Source organism: Typopeltis vanoorti, chromosome 21 (genome assembly GCF_054136105.1).
Source record: "Typopeltis vanoorti isolate ZY-2024b chromosome 21, IOZ_Tvanoo_1.0, whole genome shotgun sequence".
In the NCBI taxonomy this organism is placed as follows: domain Eukaryota; kingdom Metazoa; phylum Arthropoda; class Arachnida; order Uropygi; family Thelyphonidae; genus Typopeltis; species Typopeltis vanoorti.
In genome coordinates this window covers 51285718-51310619 of record NC_143569.1, presented here as the reverse complement: position 1 = coordinate 51310619, position 24902 = coordinate 51285718, and the positions used below count along the sequence as shown (strand labels likewise).

Genomic DNA, 24902 nt, shown 5'->3' with positions numbered 1-24902 from the left:
TTGCTTGTTTTAAACCATTTCCCCAAATCATCACCTATTCTAACTGCTGCAACTGCATTCTGATAAACATCTTTTAATATAGCTATTAGTTTTTTTATTTTTATTTTTATTAATTCCATAGAATTCCAAAACTGCTAATGTCACCTTCTGGTCAATGCTTTCTGAAAATCAACAAAGCAAGTAGATATGTTTTTGTTTTTTCTCCTAGCTTTCTCTGCTATTAACCTCATTGTCAAAATCTGTTGAATTGTAGTTCTATCCTTCCTAAATCCTGCTTGCTTGTCTGCAAGGTATGCTTCCAATTGTGTTCTCAATCTTTCTGTCAATATGATCATTATCACTTTACCAAGGTGACTAATCAAGGCAATTGTTCTATAATTTTTACATTCTAGCTTATTTCCTTTCTTGTATAATGTTACTAATATTGATTTCACCCATTCCCCTGGCATTTTCCCTTCTTTCCATACCATTTTACATAGTTGGTGCATTTCTGTAACCATACTTTCACCACCATATTTACTGTTATCGTTACCAAGACTCTTGTTGTGTTTTAGCAGTCCTATTGTTTTTTCTACCCCTCATCTTAAAATGTCCATATCATGCTCATTACCTGGTGGTGATATCTGCTTCAATTCTTCAGTCGGTTTCCCAACGCTATTTGAATGTAGTTTTTCTTCATATAATTCACTGCAGTATCTTGTCCACCGCTGTACAATTTTTTTCTTTATTCATCAATACTTTGCATTTTTCATCTTTAATTGTGGTCTGTTTTGGTTGCCACCTTCTATTAATAGTTCTGATCATTTTGTATATCTCCCTTGTTTTATGCTCTCCATAGTACTGTTCTATATTGTTGCATTGGGCTTCTAACCATTTCATCCATTCTGACTGCTTTTTTCACCTCATTACACTTTCTTCTATATTGCTCTTCTATTTGTTCTGATGTCCCTTCTTATCCTCAACATTCTTTTCTTCTGTGCTAACTTCAGTGTTTCTTGTGTAATCCGTTTCTTCTTGATCTTCTCTTCTTCTGGTACTGTTTCTTCAACTGCATCTTCTATCGCCTTCATTACGCTTTTCACTCTTAAATTTGGGTATTTTTCTTTCTGCACACTTTTAAGTTTCTCTTCTAACACTGTTCTGTACCTTCTTCCTATTTCTGCTTCACTTATTCGTGCTGTATCTCTTCTATTCTGAAGAGATACAGCATAGAATGTTGGGGTTTATATATTTTTTTTTAATTTCAACTTGATGTTTGCAATCACTAAACTATGGTCCGAGTCTATATCCGCTCCTTGAAAAGTTCGACATTGCTGTACTGATGTTATCCATCTTCTTTTAATCATAATCATATCAATCATGTTTTTGGTTTTCCCATCATTTGATCGCCACGTCCATTTTCTACACTTCTTTTGTTGGAATCTTGTGTTACAGATCATCATCTCGTGGTCCACAGCAAATTCTAACAATTTTTCCCCTCGTTCATTTCTTTCTCCTAAACCATACTTTCCCATGACTCTTTCCCAACCATCATTATCTATTCCAACTTTGGCATTTCAATCTCCTTCAATAATTGGCACATCTTGCTTTGGTATCGTTTCTATTGTCTCTGTCAGATCTTTGTAGAATAAGTCAATATCCTCATCTGGGATGTCAGATGTGGGTGCATATATCTGGACTATTGATATGTTGAATGATTTTGCCTGAAATCTTGCTACTATGATTTGTTCATTGACTGGTTTGTAGCCTAACAGTGTCTCTCGAACTCTTTTGCTAAGAAGGAAGCCAAATCCTGCTTCGTGCATGGTGTCATGTTCTGACCATATTACTTCGCTACCATTGATCTCTCCAGATGATGTCCATCTCATCTTTGCCAATCCTAGTATATCCCACCGATATCTCTTCATTTCCTCACGAAGTAGTTCTAATTTTCCTGACATCCAGAGTGTCCGCACATTCCACGTTCCTACTGATAACAGTTCTGTTAGTTTCAGTTTGTGTTTCCTTTCGGTATCCCACTTTTCGATCCAACCCCGATCGCTCGATTGGTATCACGGGCCTTGTTTATCCGGGCGACACATGAGCCGGCATGTTGTAGCTGTTGATGGTATAGGCATCAGATAACAATCGTGTTTTTTCTTTACGGTCAGAGCATCGAGACTCATCTGACCGAACCTCCTCCTTTATCCAGGCTTGGGACTGGCATGAGACCCCTAAGGATCCCATGGCGGAGTTATGTGGTTTATTGACATGAATTTATATATGTCAATAAACCACATAACTCTGCCATGGGATCCTTAGGGGTCTCATGCCAGTTTATTGACATATATAAATGTGATTTATTGACATATATAAATTCAGTATCCACATTAACGCATGTCATGTACCAAGTCTGGACCAATTTGAAAATAAATTTTGAAATAAGTCTTGTCCGATATTCTTAATTTTTGATATCAGTAAAAGTTTGTAAATTGGAAAAGTTAAAATTAAAGAAAAATTGAAGCAGGATTCCTATGGAGCTTAGCGTTTCAATGTTTGTTTTTAAAAGATCTGTATGTTTATAAAAGAGAAGTGAAATGATGTGTTGTGGAGAAGTTGCGTTAAAAAACTGAATGTGAGTTGGGACTTGTAATGTTATACTAATTTTCACTTCTCCTGTCAATTCTTTCCTCTAAGTTACGCGCATGCGCGGCGGCCATCGCACGCCCGCGCAAGAGACGCAGTCTCTCGTTCACTGCCGAAGATCACTAATGAAGTGAGGTTTTGTTATCGTATTATTAATAAAGGTAAGTAGATCGGTAATTGAATAATTTTTAGATGATTAAACTTGATCCCGTCAATATGTCAAAGCATACAGTACAGAAATCGGTACAAGTGAATCATTATGACATTAAGAAACTTAAGGAAGTTTTAAGTTATCTTGGCTAAATGAATTAGTTGAAATTCACTTTATTCATTTTATATCATAATGTTAGTTTCAACTAACATTATGATATAAAAAATAATTTTTATTATTTATAATTATTTTTATTTATTTATTAGATATAAAGAAATATATAATAAATAAATAAATAATACATATAAAATATTCATTATTTTATTATTAATAAAAATATATTATTTATTTTTTTTGTACCTTATATTTTATATGCAATTATATTTTCAGTTGAATAAACATATGTGACGTCTCGTTTTTTTTAATATATATATATATATATATATATAATTTTAGAAGCATATAAATATAATGTTATCGTAAAGTGAATGTAAAGTACATTTATCATCGAAAATCATGCAAAGCGTTGCATATAAGTATAAAATAAAAGCAGTAATAGGTTAGCCTGTGCATCTCCTCCCATCCAGGCTACCCCGTTTCCTCCATGCCTCAATAAACTTTCGGTGCAAAAAGTATTGATGAAAAGCCACTGCTGTGAAGTTTCCTACATGCATATACTCTATGTATGTAACTTCATTTTTAAGAAAATATCAACCCTGCATAAATAGCATACATATGTTCATTTTTTATGCAGTTATTACAATTATTTTATTTTCTAAATTAAAACTTTTTTTATTTTCCAGAATTAAAAAATGCCTGGGAAAATTGGTTTACAGGGTATGTGATTCTATTGAAGGTACATGTAATCACAGTATTGAAATATAAACGTGATGTTCTTCATTGGTTTTATATAAAACATGGCACTTTTGCTGCTTTTTGAAATTACAATTATTTATTTTTTACTCCTTACAGTTTCATCTGAAGTTTCCGTGATGTCGCACTGATTAAACGAGCAGTGCAATTTCCACTCTCGTCTGCTTCTTTGTCTCCAAACATTTTGGTTGAATTTAATAATAATATGCGGGATATTTGAGAAACATATTAATAACGACCTTCATTCAGTGCGTGCTAAATGACTAGCTTAATGTGAATCCCACCCTTGAAAGTTTGTAAACAAAACCTCCGTAGCGCAATTGGAAAAATTACGACACGTTGCGCCCTTCGATTGGAAAAGATCTGAGTTCGATTTTCGTCATGACAAGAGGAATTTTTATATGATTTTTTTTTCCGATTAAGTGAATGATATATGCACGTAAACACAAGAAAGATATTTAATTAACCAAATATTTCGGTCTGGAAATAGCGGACCATCCTCAGTGGTATTACAAGAACAGTTTTAAAAAATACAAGCTAGAATACTAACAATAGATCGTTAAAAATAGAACACGCTTCATACTTATATCACTAAGTATGAAACGGAATATTTTGAAGTAGAGTCATGATTGAAAAAAAAAAAAAAATGAGTAATCTTGATTAGACTCTCCCAGATTTTTGATATAGATATATAGTCATTACGATTTAGGTTGAGACGATGGAGCAAGGCCTCCACGCTTTCCTTGAACAAATGTTCAAACCTATAACGGGATCTATGCAAGAGGCGAATGATATAAAAGAGTCCTGGACCAAAAGATGCTGTGGTCAGTTTCAATTCTATGTTGAGCCAATCCAAATTTTTCAGGTTTGTGTGAAGAATGGAGGATTGATCTTCTTGGATCCTTTTTTCAAGAGAACGTCCAGTCTGTCCAAAATAGGAGAGATCACAGTTGCAAGGAATTTGATAAACTCCAGGAAGAGATAAAGTTGAACGTTTGTCTTTAAGAGAAGGAAAATGAGAAGACAATTTGTTAATAGCAGAATACGTAGCTGTTAAATCATATTCATATTCACACTCTTCCTGGAGTTTATCAAATTCCTTGCAACACGGAATTGAAACTGATCACAGCATCTTTTGGTCCAGGACTCGCCTCTTGCATAGATCCCGTTATAGGTTTGAAAGTTTGTTCAAAGAAAGCGTGGAGGCCTTGCTCCATCGTCCCAACCTAAATCGTGATGACTGTATATCTATATCAAAAATCTGGGAAAGTCTAATCAAGATTACTCATTGATTTTTTTTTTTTTCAATCATGCTACTTCAAAATATTCCGTTTCATACTTAGTGATATAAGTATGAAACATGTTCTATTTTTAACGATCTATTGTTAGTATTCTAGCTTGTATTTTTTAAAACTGTTCTTGTAATACCACTGAGGATGGTCTGCTATTTCCAGACCGAAATATATGGTTAATTAAATATCTTTCTTGTGTTTACGTGCATATATCATTCAGTCTTATGTCACAAGTATTCTTAAAACAGCAAATTCAATTAAGTGAGTTAACCGATCTCATACAATCACTCCAGGTAGCTCGGGTTTTTATCCCTAATACAGGCAAATCGGCCATGAGATTTGACACACACGCACGCACACACACACACACACACACACACACACACACACACACACACACACACACACACACACACACACACACACACACACACACACACACACACACACACACACACACACACACAAATATATAGACACAACTGATAATGGACGGTAGATGGCGTTGTGTGTTGATGGTATTAGTGTTGCGAAGTTGAAGGATTCAGTAAGGGAAACGATAAGTTGTAGTGGAGTAGTGTGTGTGCCCTCCCACGAGGAGTTCTTGGAAGTGTCACGAAATAATATACCGGTATATAACATTGTACGAGTATGTTTATACCATATGGGGATTCAGGGCCTCGTCAACCGGAGGGTGACCGCATCCGGGAAGCAACATGGACTTTAATACTACATTAACTACTATAATATTAATAACCCTTACTTTTAGATATCAGATGGGCGGCGATAAAAGTTTGCAACCGGGCGGCAAATACCCTTTGGCGCGCTCCTGTGAGGGGTTTATAATCAGGGTAGTGGTTTCACATCGGGCATTGTAAAACGTGGTTTACAAACATCAGCTGACGTCTGGGGAATTATCATAGCTAATGTATTCGTTATGATAATTACCCAGATGTCAGAGGAATCTTAGCTGTGGCGATGTGATGGTAGTGCAAATGTCAAAATACCAGCATACAGAACAATAGGGAATGTTTGGAGTTAGAACGTCGACAGAGTGTGAGCAACACTCCAGATGCAAATAGCGAATGTTATATTGATGAAATAATGCAGCAACATATTGGTATTTGTGCATCAACATTATGCAGAAAACGCACCAATTGAACTTCTCATTGTTCAGTGCATGTTTGTGAATGATCTTTGGTACATGTTTAGAAATGTTTTTCAGCTGTCATGTCCTGTCCAGCTGTATATTTGGATGCTTTATAATTTTTTTCCCTAATAGGGAAGGAATCACATGTATTTTAACTGCCTCCGTATCGGAATTGGAAGAATGATGGTATATTGCGCTCTTCGATTGGAAAAGGTTCGATTGTCGTCGTGACGAGAGAAATCTTTAAATGGGCTTTTTCATTTTGAGGTGAGTTAGCTGATCTCATACGAAGTTACAGTTTTTCCTCCCGGAAACTCGGGTTTTTCATCACGCATACAGGCAAATTGGTCTTGATAACACACGTAATTTACAGACAAAAACTACTTTCGTTGGTGGTGATGGGCGGTAGATGGCTTTAATGGTAGTTGTGTGTAGTACTGTGCGACCACAGATGCGAGACTCTCGACACTTCTGTGCATGGCAGAAAAAGGCGAATCCATTCCGATAATAAGGTAATCAATGCGTTTCCGAGGATGAGTGTTTATTATTGTGCGTCGGGAAATTAGCTTTTCTTTTATGAAAGTTATTGATTTTCATGTAAGTTATTTCCAAACGAAAAACAAAAACACTAACAAATACAGTGAGATAATGAAAATCAAATAATTTATGGATATTTCTTTCTTGCTAGCGTGTTATTTAAAAGGTTTTCATTTGGTACTGCTTTTTAATATTAGTTTTTAAAGTGTTAACTATTTTGTTTGTACAACAGTTGGAAAATTTTAGGTATAAGGCCCATGATTTCGCGTGTTGGTAACGAATTCATACATCTCCTTATTCTCCCCTTCAAAATGAATCTACTCTTCTTGGCAAATTGTCAGCCGCGGGTCTCGCATCTGTGGTCGAACAGTACGAGAATTAAATAGCCTGGGAGACGGTTAGATCAGTGGTGTAGCTAGAGCTTTTGCCGCCCAAGGCAGTCACTGAGTTTGTCGCCCCCTCTCAATACCAAAAATATTACAAAAAAAAAACGTCAAAACGACGTATAGGGAAATAAATTAAAACACTATGTTTATTTTGAAGTAAAAACTTTAATTTCAACATTCTAAAATGTTATTTTTCTTGCTTAGCAAAATCGTCGATGACATTATCATTTCATAGTAATGTAGGTAATTCTTAATCAATTTTATTTAGAAAAACTCCTCTCACAACTAGCAACACTTACAGCAATTGTGAGGAAAATTCGCTGTAGTATTACAATAGCTGGAACTGAGTTCTGGAGACTGTATTTTAGAATTAACTGCAAAAGTTCAGAAATGTTCAAAGTGCCACCCGGGGCGGACCTCCCCCCCCCTCTAGCTACGCCTCTGGGTTAGATGTGTGTGTATCAGAGTGGAGTAGAGTGCCTTCCCGCGATGGGTCTTTGGAGTTGTCATGTAATAATAATAATAATAATATACTTATATTTTCTTCTATTTCCTTGTCAATCTGTTACTTAATTAATAAAACGACGGAACATTGCTCCCTTCGGTTGGAAAATGCTTAAGTCTGATTCTCGTCGTGACGAGAGAAATCTTTATATGAGCTTTTCCAATTGAAGGTGAGTTGGCCGATCAAATACGAATGTAGCAGGGTTTCTTTTATCTTAAATTTGAGTTTTTCATCTTGCATACAGGCAAATCGGGCCTAGTACACACGCAATTTACTGACGAAAATACCATATACCGCCATTAATTTAGTGGCGGTAGATGGCGTCGTGTGTAGATGGAACTTGAAAGTAGTGGAGTGGAGTGCCATCATTCGATGAGTCCTTGTAAGTGTCACGTAATAATAATAATAAATACAGTATATATTAAATTATCTAATGCCTTTTATAATTCGATAAAGGAAGTAGGCAGAGCCATTTTCCCTAAATTTTTGAAAATAGGTGAACAGCCAGTTTCCACATTGTGATATTAGAAACGTTACCACAAGTCCGGCACTATCGAACCTGATTCCTGTCAAAAACATCAGTCGCGAGTCTAGGAGTGACAGCTATGTTTCATATCAATTTAATGTTTCATTCAGTCTTCAAGAAAGAACCCGCATTTTAGATTCAAATACTTATTGAAACTAAAGCCATTAAAATAGAAAGAAGTTATTGATTTTCATGTAAGTTATTTCCCAAACGAAAAACAAAAACACTAACAAATACAGTGAGATAATGAAAATCAAATAATTTATGGATATTTCTTTCTTGCTAGCGTGTTATTTAAAAGGTTTTCATTTGGTACTGCCTTTTAATATGCCTCTTCATTACGTTCTACATGCGAAATTTTTATTCTGGCAAGTAAATTAAATACTAGTACATGTACTAGCAATATATATTTCTTTTCCTTTCGGAAATGCGCTTTGAATTATTCATTAAAAAATGAATTACATTATTAAGTCATTAAAGTATAATGAATTTTAAATAAGCGACTTTGAAGACAAAATAGGGGGGTAGGGGCAAAAAAGAAAGAAAGAAAGAAAATACGCGGAAAGCTTTTAAACAGTGAATTTGTTATTCTAATCAAGCGTTATCGCTATTTCTTTAAAAACCGTTTCAAGAGGGTGGGGGGATCTTCTTGAAAAAAAAAAACACACAAAAAAAAAACGCACTCTTTCTCTAGTCCCAAATACGCAGCGAAATGCAGGAATTAAATAATTTTTAAATATCACTCTTGGGATTAACGACAAATCGTAGTTCACCACGATCAGTCCAATTTCTCCCTTTCGTTCAGTGTACGTGTGAGTACGTACTATGTTACTTTAAACATCAAAGAACATACCAGAAATAAATAAGCAAATAAATACAATTAATCAGTGATAAGAACTATCTTGCCAACTGTGCGTTTAGTCTTTCGCTTCCTATGCTACTAGCTGTGGTAGCATTTTTTTTTTTTTTGAATCTGTAAAATGACTTTAAAAATCCTCTACAAATTAAAATCTGTCTGCTATCAAGTGATATACTGCAAAAGTTATTACTCCGTTACCTTCGTAACGCAACTAGAAGAACAACGGAACATCGGGCTCAAAGATCGTTAAAGATCTGGATTCGATTCTCGTAATGATGAGAGGAATCTTATCTGGAGCATTTTCATTTGAAGGTGAGTTAGCTGTCACATACGTATGTAGTGAGGTTTTTTTTTATTTTTCCTGCAGATAATTCAGTTTTCGTCCCGCAGTCAAGCGAATAACAAACAATAGTGTTAGTGGTCGGCAGATTACAGTGTGTGGATGACATATAGCCGGAGTAGTGAGTGATGTGAAGCATCCTCTTATAAGTCTGTGGACTCTATGGAGGTGTCACATAATAATAATAACGAGTTAGCTCATGGGTAGCAGGGAAATGAAATACAACTTTCATCACCCAGACTGGAAAAAAGATACTTGCTTGTGCAAATCATATTTCTTAACAACATTTTCCAATTTAAAATAATAGTAATATATTACTTATTCCTCTTTCCTTTATTGAGAGCATAGGACCTCATAGTAATAAATAAATAAGCATTAATTATAGCAAAGGTTCTGACCCATTACATTGTTTTTGTAATGTATATTTCTGTGCATCAAAACTTCACCCTTATGTTATTCACAAGAAACAGTACAACACAAACCATTCATTAACTCATGGTAAGTGCTGCAAATATGAAAATTTTTTAGGCAAGGACAGATGCAGATATACAAAACTGTATTTCAAAACAATGAAACAGAAGGGAATAAAAGTTAAATTGCCAATTTGTAAAATAAAAATTTAAATGAGGCTTTGAATATTTTTTATGCCCTATTCAAAAATCTGCATACCAATTCTGATTAACACAGAAAGTGGCAGCATATGCTATGAACAACAACAACAACAACACATACTTTGTTATTAAAACTTTTCCAAGAATTTTTTCCTCTCATATGTCTTAAGCTGGTATCAAGAGTGATGTGATGTCATATTATATATTATATTATATCTCAGGTGTTAAATTTAACAAGTAGCATGTAACATTGAAGTAGCATGTAACATTGAAGCCTCTATACTATAAGCAAGTGGAAGAACAATGGGACCTTACACCCCTTCAACTGGAAAATACCTGTATTCGACATGATGAGAGGAATCTTGTCATATCATCTGAAGGTAAGTTAGCAAATCTCATACAGAGGTAGCAGGGCTTTTTCTCTTGGAAATTCAAGAGAAAAAGCCCTGCTCCCATACACAGGAAAATCAGCCAATAATAGTATTGAACACATGCAGTTTACATCTGTAAACTGCATGTGTTCAATACTATTAGCGATAAGTGCGAATAGATGGTTTACAGATACATTGTGTATACATGATTACTTTGTATAGATGATGGGTTAACCTCTAGTGGTGGGTTGTTGGACTCCTCAGAGATGTGTAATAATAATAATAATATATTTATAATATTTACTGTGAGAAGATAAGTATGATATTGGGCTTGATTAATTCCTGAGGATATAATTCAACTTTCGAATACATTTAAATCATTAGCGAAGTGAATGATGGGAAATTATTCCAATGTCTGCAAGACAGAAGACTAGCATTTTTGTTTTTGCTGCTCTATTGCCTACAAAAGCAAAAGAAAAAGAAAATGGTTTTTGGTATTATTATTATTACTGTTCAGTTTTATCAGAAATCAAAGTTACTAGAATTTTTATTTATTTATTTTTTCTTATGTCTTAAAACTCAAGTTTCAACAAAATTGGTTCATTTGTTCTGAAGATGTTTTAATGACAACACAGATATGACAGAATCTAATATGTGAGGTTCACTTGGAAATATATCTTTCTTAAAAATTCCCATTTACTAAATTAAATCTGTTTAAAAATAAGGGCATATGTATTATTATTATCATCATTACAATTAATTTATGTACATATTATTAAAACAAGTCAATTTACAACAATTTAAATGAAAAAGGTGTTTTCCAACATTCTAACTGAACAACAAAAAAAGGTTTTGTTGAAAGTTTTTTCATTTGGTTATACTATAAATTAAAGATGCCAAGAAATTATATTCTTATTTTAATCCTTTATCCAAGTATAAACAAACAATGCTTGCATGTGAAGTATCTTTGCAACTAGGTTACTTATATATAGAGGCTAATAACTTCACATCAATTGCCTTAGTATCCCATAATACAAAGCACACACCTTTCCAGATGTATATAATGCAGTGCATTATGGGAAGGGCCACTACCCAGACTGTGGAAGCTGTATAAGGAGTGAGACGCAAGATTTTTTGCAGGGAGAGTGATGAATGATTGGGATTCATTGCCTGAGAGTGTAGCATCTGCAGGGAATGTATTCAAGGCACATTATTATGTGACACCTCCAGGGAGTCCAAAGACTCATCGAGGGAGAGTGTACCAACAGCATCGAATGATTGATTCCCTTCCAACTACTAACCGCACTGAAACTTGCTTAACTTTTTGCGTGCGCCATTAGTAGCAGAGGCCCTACCAATTGAGCAACCTTTGCTGATGAGTTGTATGCATGATAGAGGTGTCTCCCATGATGAGTTTTTGACTCCATGGAGCACTGAAGATAATAATAATAATGATTATTTAGTTAAGAGTTGGAATCAGTGGCACACCAGAGGGGAACCTTCCTCCCCCCCCCCCCCCCCCAAAAAAAAACCACGAAAATTTTCCAAAAATCTTTTCCTAATTAAAATTCATTTTTTTTTTATTTATGTTGTATCGTGTCTTCTATTTCTATACTACTAATGAATTAGCCATTGCATAAGGTGGGAATACCTTATAGCTCTCGGGAATCATGGCCGCTGTGAACGCAAGGCGACTGAAGTAGTGCTTGGGCATACCGAGCGCTACTTTGTTTGCTAGAGCCAGGCCACAGGAGATCATGGGTATCATGTATTGGCGATCACTGCAGAGCTCAGTCATAGGTCATATGCAATGTGTAGTGTGTATTCTCAAATTGTCTATTCAACTCGCCCCCCCCCCCCCCCCCCCAAGATTAAATCCTGAGTGCTCCACTGGTTGGAATAGATGACTGATGTGAGGAGTTCAGCCTTATTTTTGAACGATGTAAGAGAGAGATGAACAATTTTTTTTTTTTGCATGTCTCAGAGTATTTGTATCTATATACTCGTTTTGTATCAAGAAAACTCTAGAATGTGCTTAGAAAATAAAAAAAAACAAACATCCAAAATTTTTATTGATGTTTTTCATTAAATTTCCAAATTAAAATCATCATGTTATAGTTTTTGTTAATAATTTATCTCTATATCCTTTTTGCCAGGATGAGATCAGAAAAATACTGTCCAAATTAGACACAAAAAAGTCTTCTGGCCCTGATGGCATTCCCCCAATTGTTCTGGAAGTTTGTGCTCCAGAACTGACCCCTATCCTATGTCACCTATATATACTCTCCTACATCACTGGAATCTACCCCACAAATTGGAAATTGGCCTATATTCAGCCCGTTCCCAAGAAGGGTGACAAGTCACTGCAAGCCAATTACTGCCCTATCTCGCTTACCTCAGTCCTGTCAAAGGTAATGGAAAAAATCATCAATTCCCAACTCCTACATTATCTTGAAGACACTCGCCAAATAAATGACCGCCAGTATGGATTCTGCCACTGCCGATCAACAGGAGATCTACTCACGTACGTCACCCACCTCTGGACAAATGCTATGGAGAGGTTTGGTGAATCTCAAGTGGTTGCATTAGATATCTCCAAAGCCTTTGACCGGGTCTGGCACAAAGGCCTACTAGGCAAACTACTATCATTCGGTCTGACCCAGGACTTCTGTAGGTGGATTGCCAGTTTTCTGTTCGGATGCACACTGTGTATGATGGTGGACGGCTCCCTATCCTCTCACCAACCCTCTTCCTGCTTTATATCAATGACCTACTGCAATTGACCTCCAATCCAATACACAGTTTTGCAGACAACAGCACACTACACTCCTCACTTGTATTTGATAAGCTTACCCTACACAATTCACCTCAACTTACAGAACATCAACCACCACCACCCTCAACTCCGATCTCCAAGCCATCCTACAATGCGGTTCGGATAACCTCATAAATTTTAATGCCAATGAAACCCAGTTCTGTACTATTTCCCATTAAAAAAAGAACAATTTTTCCCCAGTATCCTTTTTGATGATACCCAAATTTCCAGAGAGTTTGAGATCTCACTCCTTGGAATCACCCTCACATCAAACCTCTCCTGGCATAAACATATCTCAAACATTGCATCCTCAGCCTCAAAAAAACTAGGATTTCTCTTTCGTTCAAGACGTTACCTCACCCCCGAACAGCTATTAACATTATACAAGTCACAAATCCGCCTAACTATTGAATACTGCTCCCACATATGTGGTGGGGGCTCCTGAAAACTCTCTCAAAATGCTCGACTCAATACAGAAGAGAGCAATTAGATTTATCAATGATCCATCCCTTACCAACTCTCTCCCCCCACTTTCACACAGACGTATCGTCTCTGCAATATGTTTATTTTACAAATATTTCCATGGGAAATGCTCATCTGAAATAACATCAATAATTCCCCTGCTCAGTACTAAGCTCATTAGAACATGTGGCTGCTGCACAACATCCCTTCACAGTACACCGAGAAACAAACAGAACAAGTTTTTTTTCCTCTTCTTTCATCCCTGCAACTGCTGCACTGTGGAACAGTCTCCCACCTGCTGTGCTTCCCAAGGAATACAACTTAAAGTCATTCAAATCAAATGTAAAAAAATTCCTTCCTCCTTTCCCAACCCACTACCCATACACAGTACTAATGTACTATAGGTTGACCAACCAACCTCCTGTGCATGGACCCAACATAAAAAAAAAAAAATATAATATTTTATACATTATATAGAGATATCTGATGACCTCTTCCAAAACTAAAGTGATAATTGCTGTACCAGCTATTGTTTTGGTACACTAAATTTTTGGCAAGGAGATGCAGCCCTTCCACCTTTTAAGGAGGAGAATTTCGTATCACTTCTGACTATTTGCCTGTATGCCACTGGTGCTTATACATTGTTGAAAATTTCATGTTAAATGCATTTAAGAGAGTATGAGAAAGCACTAATAGTGCCTTGAACTTGATTGTTCAACAAAATTTCTGTGATAGATAGAATTCCTGAAGAATGATGAGTAAAAAATAGTGCTTCTGAGTATGTGTGTGGGTGGGGATGATCCAAATAAGCGATGGAAAACTATAGACCAGTTTTTTATTGGGTTTGGTGGTATAAATGATGGAGAGACCATTTACAGGTAGAATATAAAAAAAATTGACAAGAATAGAAATCTATAAAGAGGACAGTATGGATTTGTTAAAGAGTGGTTTTGTTTTAGTATTTTATAATAAAATGAAAACTTGATTGGATAGAAGAGAAGCTATATATATACAGTATGTAAATGTGTGTATGTATGTATGTGTATATATATATATATATATATATATTTTAATTTTAAAAGCATATGATAAAATAATACATGACAATGGATATGATTTTTATACAGGGATAATTGAATAATAGATATTAGCAATTGTTATGGGGGAGCAACATTTCAGAGGAGGAGTGTAATAAATGGTTTGCAACAGAGTTCAGTTCTGTAGCCACTATAATTTAATTTGTATATCCAGTATTGTAGAGGTGATATTTAATTATTTATGGATTATGCTAAACTGGGAGCATAATGATAGAGAATTCTGTGGTAGTGTTATAAGTGAATTCAGTTTGAATCCACTTATTTGGGGTCACCTGTTTAGTGTTGTAAAGTGTAATAAGATTATATACTTTGCCAGAGGAGATGAAATGAGGTTGGTGAAACTGTTTTTTTTTTTGGGGGGGGGGGGAGGCAGGTACTTATTGCAGAAGTTGTGAAAATCACACAACTTCAACATGCAATCCAATTATACATTAAATAGAATATAATAGCACTTCTGTGTTCAGTGATATCATAGTAAAGATTTTTTATTTATTTCGGTATCTTCATGAGGTCCTAGGATTCATTGGGAGGATCACTTAGCACATCTCCTTTTGAAGTTCTTTTTTGAAGGTGGTGAACAATTTTTCATTTCTCATTTGCTATATTAAAGTAAAGGTTTCACATGATTGGATCCCTAACAGCTTTTTAATTTTTTTGTCATTTTTTATAAATTGTGTATTTTTACGTTTACAAAAAAAAAAAAAAAAAGACATTTTTCAAATTATTATCATCCATACAATACTATAATTTTAAAGACTTGTATTAGAAGCTCACCCTAACCATTATACACAGCAAGCCAGTAATGCTGCTGGCTTACTGTGTATATAACAGGTTTTTTGTTCTTTTTTCTTTCTTTTTATTTAATAAAAATAAATAAAAATCACTAATGATTTTAATAAATTCCTTAGTGAAAAATGAAACCCACCACTTTTTTTTTTAAATAAAGTCTCTTACCAGTTCCTTGCAATTGTAGAGTTCTCATGGAAATTATTATGGGCCCTCTTGAGCTCATGTACCTCATGTATCATGCACGAAGGAGTTTAAACATTTAATAACTTTTTTATTTATTAATTATTTTTATTATTCTTTGTTATAATGAAATACAGAACCTGGGTATATTTTTTATTATGAAAAACTACAACACTCAAATGCCTTCCATTTTGGCTTCACAAAGACCAGTTTTTTTTTTTTTTTCCACTTGGTTAGACTATAAATTATATATTTAATTTAATCCTTTATCTGAGTGTAAGCAAACAAACTTTGCACCTGAAGTATCTTCAGGACTGGGGCAACTTGTGGTAAAGGTGGTATAAGTTTTCATCACTTGCCTTAGTATCTCCCATAATGCAAAGCACATCTCCTTGTGAACATATATAATGCTATGCATTAAGGGAAAGGCCACTACCCAGACCAGTTTCGACCTTTATTGAGGTCTCATCAGTGGGAGCCAGACCCAGAGGTGGTGATACCAAGGTGGAAGTAATGGAGAAGTCATATTTATCTTTTGGCAACTCATATAGGTAAACATGAATTCTCCATTACTTCCACCTTCCACAATGAAACTGGTCTGCAAGGAGATGTGCTTTACATTATGGGAGATACTAAGGCAATTGATGAGAACTTATACCACCTTTACGACGAATTGTCCCAGTCCTGAAGATAGTTCAAGTGCAAACTTTGTTTGCTTACACTTGGATAAAGGATTAAACTAAATATATAATTTATGTTCCATGACAGCTGTTAATGTTTCTGGCTGCAGCACCTTAAGAAAAAAAATTTTTTTTTAAAATATATATATACAGTATATATATATGTTTACACACACACACGTCTACTATATATATATACCAAGCCAGGATGATCAAGAAAGAGGGTGGTACTGTATTGTATGAAGAAATGGATGTGTTAGATAGATGGAAAAAGTATTTTGAGAAAGTAATGAATGAAATAAATAGGATCTACAGAAGGATGGAAGTGAACTGGAGCCAGTTATTAACATAAGAAGAATGGAAGTCGAGGAAGCACCGAGAAAGAAGAAAAATGGGAAGGTAGTTGGACTTGGTAGCATCCTCATAGAAATTCAGTATATAAGAACAAAGATGATAGCTGGTTGTGCAGTAACTACAGAGGAATTAAACACATGAGTCACATATGAAGATATGGGAAAGGGTAGTTGAGAAGATATTGTGAGACTTGGTGTTAATTAGTGAAGAACAATTTTGGTTTATGCCTGGGCAGGGAACTGATTCCATGTTAACCCAAGGACATCTCATAGAAAGGTACCAGGAGAGTAACACGGAACTTTTTTCTTCATTCATTCATATATTTATTCTTCATTCATTTCCCAGTAGAAGTGGAGGTTCATCAAGGGTCAGCTTTGAGCCCTTCTTATTTGTCATGCTCTTGGATGTGTTGACAGAGACAGTAAGAACTGAATCGCATATACCAATGATGTTTGCTGATGATTGCACAAAGTTTCAGCAGGATACAGAAGAAAGGCTTGAATAATGGAGGAAAACTTTTGGAAGAAATTGGTTTGAGGTAGAAATAACACAGAGTATACATCTTGTAGTAAAACAGCAAGAAGTATAACATTACAGGGCACAGGCATGCAACAAGGGTCTAGGTTCATATACCTAGGATCATGTGTCTAAAGTGATGGATACCAGTGCTCAGAACTCAATAGGAAGATCCAGTCAGGATCTTCCGATTGGATTCAGGATCCAGGGTGGATTTCAGGCATCTTTTGTGTGATACAAAAGCATCTAGCATGTTGAAACAAAGGATCTACAAGGTGGTAGTAAGACATGTACTGATGTATAGCAGTGAGACTCTGCAGGTGACTGAAAGATGGGAGAAGAGAATAGACATAGCTGAAATGAGAATGCTGAGGCTTGCAAGTAGTATAACAAGAATGGAAAAAAAATCAAAAACTCATTGATCCAATATCTGGGAAGATTAGGGAATCGAGGCCAAGATGGGTTGGTTGTGTTATGCAGCAAGACAAAAGCTCTGTGGGAGGGAGAGTGCTGAAGATGAAGCCAATAGGCAAAAATGTAAGGAGAGACCTAAATAATGATGGCTGGACAGCTTGAGAGGGGACCTCCAAGACCTCAGACTGCAGAACATGACCTTAGACAGAAGTGAATGGAAGATGCTGATCCACTGCAGCAATCCACTTGAGTGGGAATTAAGCTGAAGAAGAAGATTGGTGTACTCACGAATCAGTGCTTGGTTCATTGTTATTCAATCGTTACATTAATGACATTGGGAAGGATTTGACAGTTGGCATACACTTTTTGCTGATGATGCAAAGATAGGCAGGGTAATCAGAAATGAGCTGATATGCAGTACTTGCAGAATAGTCTGGAATTGTAGACATGTGAAAATGGCTGAAAATTCATTAATGAGATATCCAATGTCATATTATTGGTGGGATTCTTCTTCTTGGGTGCATCAATCTAAAGATTGATTAGTGGTGGCAGCAAGTTATAAAATTTCATCCTGTGCCTTCATTTTAATTTCTTCACAGCATTAAGCACTATTTATTATTGTTAAGTTGCTTAAATAGGAAATTCTTGCTCTGCCTCTTGGCTTTTTTCCTTGTATAGTCCCCTTCCATTATTTCTGTAAACAGTCCATGCCTCAGTTAATGCAAAAGTAGGATTTTCATTCTTGATATTGATGTGGTTCGTAAATGATTTCTCTTCTTGAACCATATTTAGAAATGCTTCATCAGTCTTTCTTTCTATCCATCTAACTCTCATCAACCTTCTCCCACACCAAAGTTCAAATTCTTCCAACTTTTTGGTGTCTTGCTTTGTTAAAGTCCAAATCCCACAACTATGTAATTCTATGCTGTATATGTATGTTTTCAACCAGTCTCTGTTTTAATTGAATACTGAGTCCTTCGCACAATTAGCTGAGTGCCTGGTTTGCAACCAGGCATATGTCCAACCTGGTTGCGAACCAGGTTGGACATATGCCTGGTCCAGCCTGGGAAAGGAGTGTTCTGGGTTTGATTCTCGTTGTTGACGTGAGTAGCTTAGGATCTTTCTCAAACATAGCCAAATTAGCCGGTCTTGGGCATGGACTGCAGGGTTTTTTTCTCCTCGGTTTATCTGAGGTTTTTCACAGGGCCGGTTTGCCGACCCTGTGAATACATGCATCTACAGACATAGGGCACACTGGGAGGCATGGGGATAACCACCTTATCTTCAGGGCAGGTACGGCTTTTAAGGGCTTAGGATAGCTCCATAACAGGCCAATAGGCCTAATATGGAAAAATGAAGAAGAAGAAGACTAGTCCTTTACTAGTAAAAATGTTTCTTCTATTTACATAAAAAACTTCTTTTTTTTTTTTTTTTTGACAAAGTCTATTTTTGCATACTGGCTTTTTTTGTACAATAATACACTCTTATCTGTCTTTCAGATAAGAGTGTATTATGTTTATTAACTTGATTGGCAAGTTAAATTTTATCAGTTTGTAGAGAAGGCTTTGATGCCATACTTTGTCAAATGCCTTCTCTGCATCGATGAAGATGGCAGCTGTATTGAGTTTCCAGTTATAACCTTTAGTAATGATTTCTACCAGCCGGTGTACTTGTTGAGCTGTACTATGGGCCTTATGGAAGCTGAACTGTTCATTAGGCAAAATTCCTAACTTATCTGTTTCTGCTTGGAATCTTGAGAGGATCACTTTCTCTGTAACTTTTCTGAGGCTGGACAACACGCTTATGGGTCTGTAGATTTCGGGAAGGTGAGGATTTTTTCCCAGCTTCATGGAAAACAGCCACCATCATTGGCATGATGGTGGCTGTTTTCCATGCAGTAGGGAAATGCTGGAATCTAAAGATGGCATTTGTAATGTTGACGAGATGGACTATGGCCTTTTTTGGGTGTAGTTTTACCATTCTGTTAGTTATGCCATCTGGTCCTGGAGCTTTTTTTATTGTTTAGATGGGAGATGACATTTATCATTTCTGCTGGATTTGTAGGAGTGATATGTTCGGAGTTAACAGTGTTCTGTCTTAAGGTTGTCCTAACATGACGATGACTCTTATACATAAGGTTGATATTTAGATTTGTATAAGGTGGATTGCACTGAGATTCAAGGTTATCTACTAGTGCTTCAGCTTTCTCTTCATCTTTGTGAAGACAATACTGTTTTGTCTTTTGGGGCTCTGGTATTGTGGTATCTCCTTCTGGCTCTATTTTTTGCTCCGATTAGCTCCATGATTTCTTCAGGGATATGGTTGGTTGGGTGGAAGACAGTGGATTGTCTGACTGATTCTATTGCTTTCTGAATTTGTAGAGTTAGGTTATTTACTGCTGAGTCTATCTCTTCCTTTTTACTGATGTTGGGCACCGGACCAATATGATCGGGAAGAACCTTGGCTAACTTGTCCCATGGTATGAATGTGTGCAGAGGAGAGAATTGATCTGATGAACCGGATTAAGCACTATGGGACTGTGGTCAGAAGATAATTCATTAACTGATTCCAATTTGAATTGGTATCTTATATTTTTAAAGATGACAATGTCTAGTACATCCGAGCTACCCGAAGGGCTGAAGTGGGTGGGCTCAGTAGGACCAGCCACAACAACAGAGTTGAACATTGCAAAGTTGAATAGTGTGTGGCCTTTGGTGTTAGTTGAATAGCTGTACCAAGCTGTGTGTTTTGAGTTGAGGTCTCCTGCTATTATTATGGAGTCATTTGGACCAAGTATGGAGTCCAGATCTGTTGTCATCAGAGGAATGCTCGGAGGATTATAAGCAGCATAGATCTTGACACTCCCAGCATTGCAGGTATGTACCTCCACACCGGTCACCTCCAGGTTTACTGTTTGGGGCTTGTCTATTGTATTATGATTCAAATAACTCTTAATATATATGGCTGTGCCTGCACCTCTTGTGCTAATTCTGTCGTTTCTGTACATAGTGTATCCACAGATTTTTGGGTTATTAGCTGGTCTTAGGTGTGTTTCACCAATCAAGATGATATCAGCACTGAGACAAGTCACAAATTTTGAAGTTCCAAGACCTTATTCATCAATCCATTTGCATTCTATGGCTGTTATAATGGTTTGAATGCCTTGCAGGAATCTCTTTCTGGAAGATGGTGAGGGGAAATGTCTTGCTGAATTCCTGCACATGGTGGCAAGTGAGGCTGTTAAAACTGATGTTATGTTGGAACTTTCTAACTCGTGAGATGTAGGAGGCTTGGTTCTTGCAGCCTCGGCATATGTTTTGGTCATGGTTGTTCCTTCCAGTGAGGTTGAAGGTGAGGTGTTTTGGACTGGGGGGATGATCTGTTTGGTTGCTTAAAATGTTGTTATCAGGAGGAGCAAGATTGACTTTTGTTGATCCTCGATTTTTTGGATTGGAAAGGCATCCCTTGTAATTGGCGGGGTGAGGTCCTCTGCAGTTTGCACAGCAGGCTGGAGTTGAGCATGGCTTGGTGCATGTGATGGTCTGGTGTCCCTTGCTGCACTTCAAGCACCCCGAAGGCTGCCTTACATAATTTTTGGGCATGTCCAAACCTTTGGCATCTATGACACTGTCCTGCAGATGCTCTTTTCCTAAGAGGCTCAGTTGAAATCTTGAGTCTGCATACTACTGTTAGTTCATAGATCTGCTTTTATGTGTTGCTTATTTCCTAGCACCAAAGGCATTGGTCTTTTATCTGATCTGAGCATCCTGCTCACTTTTACTGGGGACAGGCCCTGTCCAGAGAGATCAGCGCTGACATCTTCAGGAGTGATACCTTCAGCTATCCCACAAGTATAACAAGAGGCCATTGCTGGAAACCGTATAGGGAGGGTGTGAGCAGAGGAGTGAGAAGCAGGTTCTTTGCATGGAGGGTGGTTGGTGAGTGGAATGCATTGCGTGAGTGTGTTGTGGATACATTGAATGAGTTTAAGACGAGGTTGGATGAGCATTGTATGCAATAGTGAGTACCTCCCACGATGAGTCTCTGACTCCATGGAGGTCGGCTGTTGATAATAATAATAAATCATCCTTCATTGATGGCAACAGCAATAATAAATCAGAATCGTAATCAAGTGTAATTGACAGCAGTATTTTGGTATATGCACTTACTGCTTGATGTGTTTACTCGTTACCAAAGCGAAACTTTTGGGAAAGTATGTTTACCTTTTGCACTTTTCTAGAAAAATAAAGTTTATCATCAGTGAAGTTTCAATTTTGATATTGAATTTGATGTCCAGAACTTAATATTATGCAGAAGGCGATGCTTCTAGATTTTTTTAATTAAAAAAAAAAAAACGCATTTAAAACATGAAAAAAAAAAAGCCAGAAATAATTCATTATTCTGTTTATATAATTAGAAAAATTACAGGAAAGACGATTATAGATTGGTATCGTTTAGATATATGCAGCTAAGATGTTATATAAAATTATAGCCACGAGTATACATAATTACAGCTGAAGCATCCAATTATTTAATATACTCATGTTCCTCAATTTTTAGTTATATCGGATTGTTCTTAATCACAATGAAATTTCATCGAAACTTATAAAACAAGTGTAAATTTAATTTTGCATTTTCAAATCCCATTTCTTAATATATAATTAATATATGCAAATCTGTTGTAAAAGGAACAAATTTATAAATAATTTTAAGGGTCTGTGTGTAAGTGGAAAATAATTTTTGAAAGCAAAATAAACTCCATATTTCTTTCAGTAGTATCTGAATTGCAATATTACCCTGTAAATATAGGTTTTTAATAATGTTTGCATTCCATGTGCACTGGGAAAACTTTCGATTTGTTTGTTGCCTGTGATAACCGGATGTTGTCAGACGAAGCGTTTTCCTCTGGAGAAGTTTACGTCGGAGCGTCTCTTTGAAGCATTAAAACTAAGAAAATGCTTACAAGAATAGGATGTAATTTCAGAAATACAGTTTTGATGAATTGCAGATATTTAAAATTTACTAAATAATGATATAGCGAAATCTACAAAATGTCCACCTAAAGAAGGATTCTGAGCAACAAATGTTAGCCAATCGAATTGCAGAAAAGTAGCCAATAGAAGAAGCAGAAAAAAGCTATTATAAACCAATAGCTGTAGAGATAGAAACAACCAATAAGAGACAGAGTTTCAGCATGACGAGCCAATAAACTGAGAATAATCTCTGACGTTAGCAAAATATATATTTTGTCAACTTCATTATACCTGTACGCTACTAGGTCATTGTTGTATGCGTGGAATAGTCGACGTGGGTGATCATTTCTGTATTAGAGGTGAGCGACTTGTAGAAAGCACATGGTTCTGTTGTGTAAAATTACTTATATCTTTATCAGTTAATATGTTTATATCATATTCATATCCTTTCTCTTGTTACTGTGTTTCTCTATGTTGTCTTAGTGTTAACTGATGCGAGTCCGCTTGCCGACGAATGTAGCCATGTTTCCGTGTTTGTCGAGGATTATGTTAGTGTTAGCAATGTGATTCACGGAATCGTTTGTTTATGCCATAAATTGTTAATATTGTCATTCGTTTTTCGTTTTCTTTTGGTCTTTTTAAGAAAGTAGTAGTGTATGGTTCAGTGTCGTAATATATAAGGACTGTAACTTTAATTCTAAAATGACTGTTGACATACAGGAATTCTAACAGTAGTCATCACATAATCTTTAAGTACTTCTGAAAATTGTATTTGTAGGTATATTTTGTATCCTTCGTCACCCCTTGGCATCGTCTTTGGTAAATGTAAGAAGGTATTTAACTAAACCAATATGCGTGTGTGTGTATATATATATATATATTACTTCCTTCTATCGAAATTCTTGTATGATTGACAAATAATACTCTTGTGTTGAAACCGGTTAATTTGTTTAGGAAATTTCACGTGTTTCGAGAGTATAGTAGTTATGTTGTCCTGGAAACAAGACATTTATGCAGAACATAGTTTAAAGATAGCAGGAGATTAATTAAATAGAATTTATATTAAAGAAACAACACGTGTATTTGTGAAAATGTACTATATCAGTAATTTCCCCAGCGAATGACAATTTCCATTCTTTTAGAATTCGCTTATTACAAATATCTTCTACATGTTAATTAAACATTAATATCCTCAAAATTAAATTGCAGATTACATTTTCGTTTCTCAGGTTAATTTGAAAAATTTTACTGACTTTCAGTGTTAACTATATTTTGACTACAACCTGCCAGATACTGATAAGAGATGGCTCGTACAAAACAGACAGCTAGAAAGTCCACTGGAGGAAAAGCCCCTCGTAAGCAGTTGGCAACAAAAGCTGCCAGAAAAAGTGCTCCTTCTACAGGTGGAGTGAAAAAGCCTCATCGTTACAGACCGGGTACTGTTGCTCTTCGTGAAATCAGGCGTTATCAGAAATCAACAGAATTGCTGATTAGAAAATTGCCATTTCAACGTCTTGTCAGAGAAATTGCCCAGGATTTCAAGACCGATTTAAGATTTCAAAGTGCTGCCATTGGAGCATTGCAGGTATTTCTATTAATGTTTAAGATTATGATTATTTAGCTTAGTATGAGTTGTTTCTTTTCTTTTTTTAAACTAATGTTTTTGATTTCACTCTTAAGGTTAGGTAATTTGCTGCCATAATTGGTATGTAATTAAAGAACTTTCATGTGTCTGTTTATGCCAGGATAATTGAAGGCTAGCATTAATTAGATAATTTTATTCTTGTTTTCATTGTTATTAAATAAATTTGGTATCCATTAACCATAATTATTCAGTCTCTATTGTAAATAATCTTTCGGGTCTTTTTCTGTCTTTTGGTTGTAGTTGATAAAAAAATCTAGCCCCATGTCTTTATACTTAACTCTTGAAATGGTCATGTATATGTTGTTGATCAGACCAGTAGTACCAAGGGGAGGGGGGGGATTTCAATTAAGCTGTAAATTTTGTAGGCCATTATACAGCTACATAAAAACAGAGATAAAGGTTTAAAATGGTATATCAAAAGGTGAAATGCTTAGGTACGAATACCATTTCATAATTTGTATATTTGGTAATTTTTAGCACAGTTATTATTACATGACACCTCCAAGATTCATCATGGGGAGGGCACTCAACTTTGTTACACACATCTGCCGTACTACTTAATAACTTAAGATAGAGTTATACAATAGCCTTACAACTAATAATAGCATTAATGGGATCTGCCACACATCAAATGCATGAGTTTTCATGGCCGATTGGCCTGTACGTGGGATGAAAAATCAAAGTTTCAAGGAGAAAAAACCCTGCTACTCATATATGAGATTGTCTCTTGCCTTCATTTGAAAATGCCCAC

General features: G+C 35.9%; 1 protein-coding gene across 2 annotated transcripts in view; it reads left to right on the top strand.

Annotated features, from left to right (window-relative positions):
- Positions 1 to 2704: 2704 nt before the first annotated feature.
- Positions 2705 to 24902, top strand: part of LOC150094848 (histone H3.3A) — a 44725-nt gene continuing 22527 nt past the window's right edge. The window contains exons 1-2 of one of the 2 annotated variants that reach the window (XM_090411407.1): positions 2705 to 2786; positions 23766 to 24091. In XM_090411407.1, the coding sequence (XP_090267533.1) occupies positions 23810 to 24091 (282 nt within the window). In that variant the 5' untranslated portion in view covers positions 2705 to 2786; positions 23766 to 23809. Of the gene's footprint in view, positions 2787 to 22716; positions 22866 to 23765; positions 24092 to 24902 lie in introns of those variants that run through there. The other variant, XM_090411406.1, reaches the window with a different exon arrangement.